General features: G+C 28.9%; 1 protein-coding gene across 1 annotated transcript; it reads right to left on the minus strand.

Moving 5' to 3' along the window:
* On the minus strand, window positions 1–5,313 carry LOC132737450 (serum paraoxonase/arylesterase 1-like). Its single transcript, XM_060724741.1, has 9 exons — window positions 5,062–5,313; window positions 3,867–3,937; window positions 3,352–3,407; window positions 2,988–3,135; window positions 2,681–2,801; window positions 2,055–2,258; window positions 1,602–1,683; window positions 695–832; window positions 1–226 (listed from the first exon to the last, which is right to left on the minus strand). Exons 1-9 carry the CDS (start codon window positions 5,124–5,126, stop codon window positions 53–55), a joined length of 1,059 nt encoding a protein of 352 aa, XP_060580724.1. The 5' UTR covers window positions 5,127–5,313; the 3' UTR covers window positions 1–52.

Raw genomic sequence — 5,313 nt, forward strand, 5'->3', positions numbered from 1 at the left:
TTTATATTCAGATCAGATTCACATTGGTCAATATCTGCTAAGCTTGTTAATGTTATGGTGATAAGTAATTCACATCGCATACGACAGTCTCAGCTTTGACTGATCCAATTACAAGTTTTCCATTTACATATGTCGCCGCTGTTGAACCATACAATTCGGACCCATCGTCAGCGTAAATCTCCTCTACGCTAGACACCATGTTGTCTTCCATTTTGAAACGCAATACCTTAAAAAATACCGTTTTTATTTCAATCAGTACCAATATGTTTATCTTAAATTAGAAATAGTTTGTTAAAGCATCGACTGATAATTGTAAAATTAAAAAAAAAATAATAAAGAAATTGTAACTTGTGCCATTCGTAAAACCATATAAACAAAAGATGAAATGGTTAAACTGCATTGTACTATTTTGTTTGCGTTGCGTATACATGTTGAGTAACAGTCAACTTGTGGCTTTCTAGAAGAAGAAATTACATGTGTAACTATCATATTTCTATCAAGGCTAACCATCTTCATAAATCAATACCAGAAAGATTTTAAAACATAACAATATATGGACCTTTCGAAAACGAAGTGCTTAACATAGAGAACAACAATATAGTATAAATGTTTTGTGAGTTAAGGAAAACACACATGATCTTTCTAATAAATTAAATTATGAAACACTCAAAATTAAAAAAAAATATAGCGATACCTGTGATGGCAACGTCAGTCCAAACGCATTTGTCATATCATCTAGTATGCGATACGTTACAGGATGACATCCAATCCATAATTCGCCTGTATCCTGGTCGACTTCTATGTTGTCAACCATTGTATCCACGTCATATGACTATTGAAATACAAAAAAAACACCCTCATTTAACATACAAACAAAAATAACAAATATATGAAAGCTTGATCTGCAATCAACAAAACAAGAAATGAAAATAAATAAATAAATAAACAGGAAAAAATACAATAAAATGAAATTCACACTAATGATAATGCATAGATCCCTGACCTATCTATTATCAGATAAGTAAATACAATAAAAATTTCACTGCAACCTATTTGTTTACAAAATAGTATTAATATTATTTACGGGTATTCCAAATTATAAGATTATGCTTGAATACATTGCTTTTCCTTACGGAATTCCTCATCAAAAATAATGTAAGCTTTCACATTATTCATAGAAAATTCTATTCAAGAATTTGTAGAACAGTTTCGGAGTCTCACTTGGTATCTACATAGTACTAATCGCAAAGTTTTAATGCTTTGATATATTAAACATTGCAACTGTACCGTATCACATGTATCGAAATGGAGTGAAAGTAAGTGTTTACATATTATACACTTACGATATTTTTAATACAACAAATGCGTTTTATTCAAGAAACCTCTGAACTCTTATGCTACACATACCATATGTCATTTTCAAATTGTAAAAGATTTCAAGATTGCTAAAGTTTGTGTCTTATTAGGCTGAGGATATATTATCAAAGTAGATGTGCAGCCATTTCATGCTTCCATTTCAAAATATGTAAATAAACAACAATAGTTGCAATAGTTTAAAAATCATTCAAGATATTTATGACGCTAACTTAACATGGCATTACCCACGCCTTTGTCAAGAGATTGTCGTCTGCTCTGTGATAACCAAGAAGCCTCTTCTTCCCAAACTCCGACACATATATCATTCTGCAGTATAAATGTATATACAATGTACCTTACTACTGTATTAATTAACCAATATTTTAGTATATTTTAATTTTAAAATTATTATAATTTCACACTGAATTTAATTAAATTAATGTAACCTTAAAAAAAACCCCAAAAACAACAAACAAACAAAACATAACAATAAAACTAGCAATACTAATAACACATTTCTTAAGACGTATGTTTAGAAAATATATTTGTCTCTTTTTAGTAAAGTGTACCAATCTATTTATACCAATTCAGATAAGTATAAATGCAATGCATCACATGATGGTGCATTTGTTTAACTTTGTTTCTTGTATGTTGTTCTATGTATAAGCAATATTTCAATATTTTATCAAAAATCTCACTTTTGGTCAGGTGAAATGTTGATACCGTTTGGCATAAATAGACCAGACGGGATAACAGCTCTCGCCTTTTTGCCATCATAGTATAGTACAGCTCCCCATGCACTTTGCGTCATGTACTCAACTGTTCGCATTGGTTTGTCGCGATAGTGCAGCAACATGGTGATGTAGAACTTGTCACGCCCAATTACGACCAAATCGTTCATTCTAATAAAAATATCAACTCCATGAATAACAAATGAAAAGAACTGTTGCTAAACACTGTATTTATATTGAAAAAAAAATCTGACAAAAAAGCTATACAAATTATACATCATGGAATTAACTCCACTGGCCCATTTTCTTGTTTAGACGAAAAAAAGTTAAAAACATGTCTTTGAAAATTTAAATAGTATTTCTAGGAAAAAGGAAATTACATTGAAAGTCAGAAAGATTATTATTTGCTAATGAATAGCTTTTTTTACATTTTTGGGCATTGAAAATTCAGTTATTTAAAAAGAATCAGCTTGTTATGCTATTATATATTCATTACTCATTTTATTGATAAATTTTTGATAGTTTTAAAATGTCGAACTAAAGAAAAGTATTTTCACATCTTACTTCACTAATGATAAAAAGGCGATACCTACTCGCCAAAAAGTGGATCGGTAATGGTTCGTTTATATTTCAAAACATTATTCTCTTTAACCTTGAATACTTCTATCCTATCTTCTGTTGACGGGTGTGTTAAAACGTATAAATATACTTTCCCTACAATATAAAGTCAGTCCAAATTTACAACAACAAAATCAATAAGATAATCAAAATCAAAAGGTGTCTTATATAGAAATATAGTTACGTAAGACTTTATTGTTCAAAAAGATGCAATACAAGTTAATATTTGAACAAAATGTATGATGGAACGTCACAAATAAACACTTAAGATGTTTTACAAACCCTTTTCATCAGTCCAGGTTGAGATTCCGTGAGGCTTTGTCATGAAATCCTTTCTTTTGGGTGCTCCACGAACTTTCATTGTAACAACTTGGCTTGTGTTAAGATCCAGAGCTTTCATAACGCCTTCACCTTCTCCTGCGCCCAAACCCTAGGTAATAAATTAATATAATGTAATCCAACAGTTCTAAAGAAATTAATGAAAATCATATAATGAATTTTAATCGGAAATTGAAATTTTCATTGTCATTGTCATAATAAATTTAGAAAATTACCATATGACTGACTAAGACGCTATGTAACATTTAACTAGATGAAAAGTAATTAGATTTTCATTTAAATGAGTTTTGACTACTTTATCCCTTACTGATGATATAAGTACGACATCATTGCCAATAGAAGTGACATCTTCCGAACCACCTTCTGAAATATATTAGGATAAATAGAGTAATTAATCAAATGTATGAAAAAATTGCATCATTAAAAAAAATCTGTGTGAATTTTAAATTTTTATACGCGGACGTCATCAGAACGATAGACGTAACACGCATACTACCGAGGAATGATATCACTTTTTTCTGACATTTTTGGCGTTCATATCACAATTGTAATGAGTTTAAATGCAATGTATATATTATGATATCTTTAATGATTGTTGAAAACAAGTCAGTAACCTGGTTAATATGTATTTTTCATGCCCATGAATTAATTAGAGATTTAAGAGAAAATCTATAGAAAGAACTTTAGCAAATTATCAACAAACTAGTATGAAATTCTTTAAAAATATGAAGTAATTTTGCTATCGTATATTGAATGAAAATGATTGGTAAAAAAAATAAAATATATATGTGCTATCATGCTTAAAAAGTACTAAATTTCCACCTGTTAACACCTGTTTGCACGGTCCGGGTGCAACTCTATAAATAAACTTCTTATTCCAGTCGACCCAGTCTCTAACAAGTAATATAAGAAAATATTTTAAATTATATCCAATATATGAACAACACATAACATAGATTCCTTTAGACGGTTAAAGTGTATAAAGATATATATTTGTTGTCTGTGAATTGTAAACTTTGTGTTTATTTTGAGATAAATCAGAGTACTTATAATGAAATTTGTTAGTATAATTTTTGAACGCATGTAATCATTGCTAAACCTATTTTGAAATAGCAATGGAAGATTTTGTTCTAGAACATTTTATTTTGTGTACGTACATTATCCATGTAAATTGAATTATTGAATAGATATTCTTTGTAACGAATAATCCAAGAAACGACTAAAATTTAACGGCAACAATATAATTCTCTGTTTTTAAATGTTTTTTTTTTAAATATTTCATCACATATTGCTTTATACACTTTAAGATACGTGTTCGCCTTTAATATAAACGATTCAAAACAGAATTGTATAAAATCAAGTTGACATATGGTATCCGTACGGTATATTTCCTTTATTTGTATGCACAGATGTTTAGAATTTTATTTATATAATCAGTATTGTAGGTATAATGATCCTTAAGCAAAATTATGTTAAGTTTTAGATAACTTTTGATACGATGTTAACAGCGTCAATTTATACATCTTATACCTTTCCATTGATTAATGTTATCTTTGTTTTGTTTCATGTTTTACGTCATAGAACACATATATGAGAAATCCCATCAGGTGCATGAGTAATACATTTACAGATATTTTATGGAAAAATCTGATTTTTTTTTAAAAAAATGTATTGATAAGTAAATTATTGTCAACTCATCAACAAAGAAAGTAATTAAGACATTAAAAGTGGCACTTAAAATCTACGAATATTACCAAAAGTATGTCAGAATATGCCACAATTACCCTGACTGCGTTAGTCACACAGTAGAAATATGGTGATAAATACTGCAAAATTATTGTCATTAATTACATATAAAATGTAAATTATTTCATGAAATGTGAATATTTTTACTTTTCTTATATAATTACTTCTTAGTATAATTTTCTCAAGGTTGATTTAATTGAAATATTTTGCTCATCTAGAGGCATGCAGCTGTAAAGCATTTTGAACAATCAGAAAATAATACTGTACATACCTGTATTGTATTATGTATGTGGCCAAAGCACCTACGGATGAAAGCGCTAAAATGTTGCTCCACATTTTTACATTAAGTTTATCCACATGAAATTTAGATACAATTATTTCATAAACATTTCTAAAGATATGTGAATGAATAACTACAATATGCAGTCATATCATTTAAATTATTATCACATAACACTTTTGTATAAACCCAGCCTCTTGTTAGTTTTCTTTTGCCGAGAGTACACCTAGCAATGGATCAAGT

The sequence above is a fragment of the Ruditapes philippinarum genome, unplaced genomic scaffold (assembly GCF_026571515.1).
Source record: "Ruditapes philippinarum isolate M1 unplaced genomic scaffold, ASM2657151v2 ctg1684_1_1_1_1, whole genome shotgun sequence".
Lineage (NCBI taxonomy): Eukaryota > Metazoa > Mollusca > Bivalvia > Venerida > Veneridae > Ruditapes > Ruditapes philippinarum.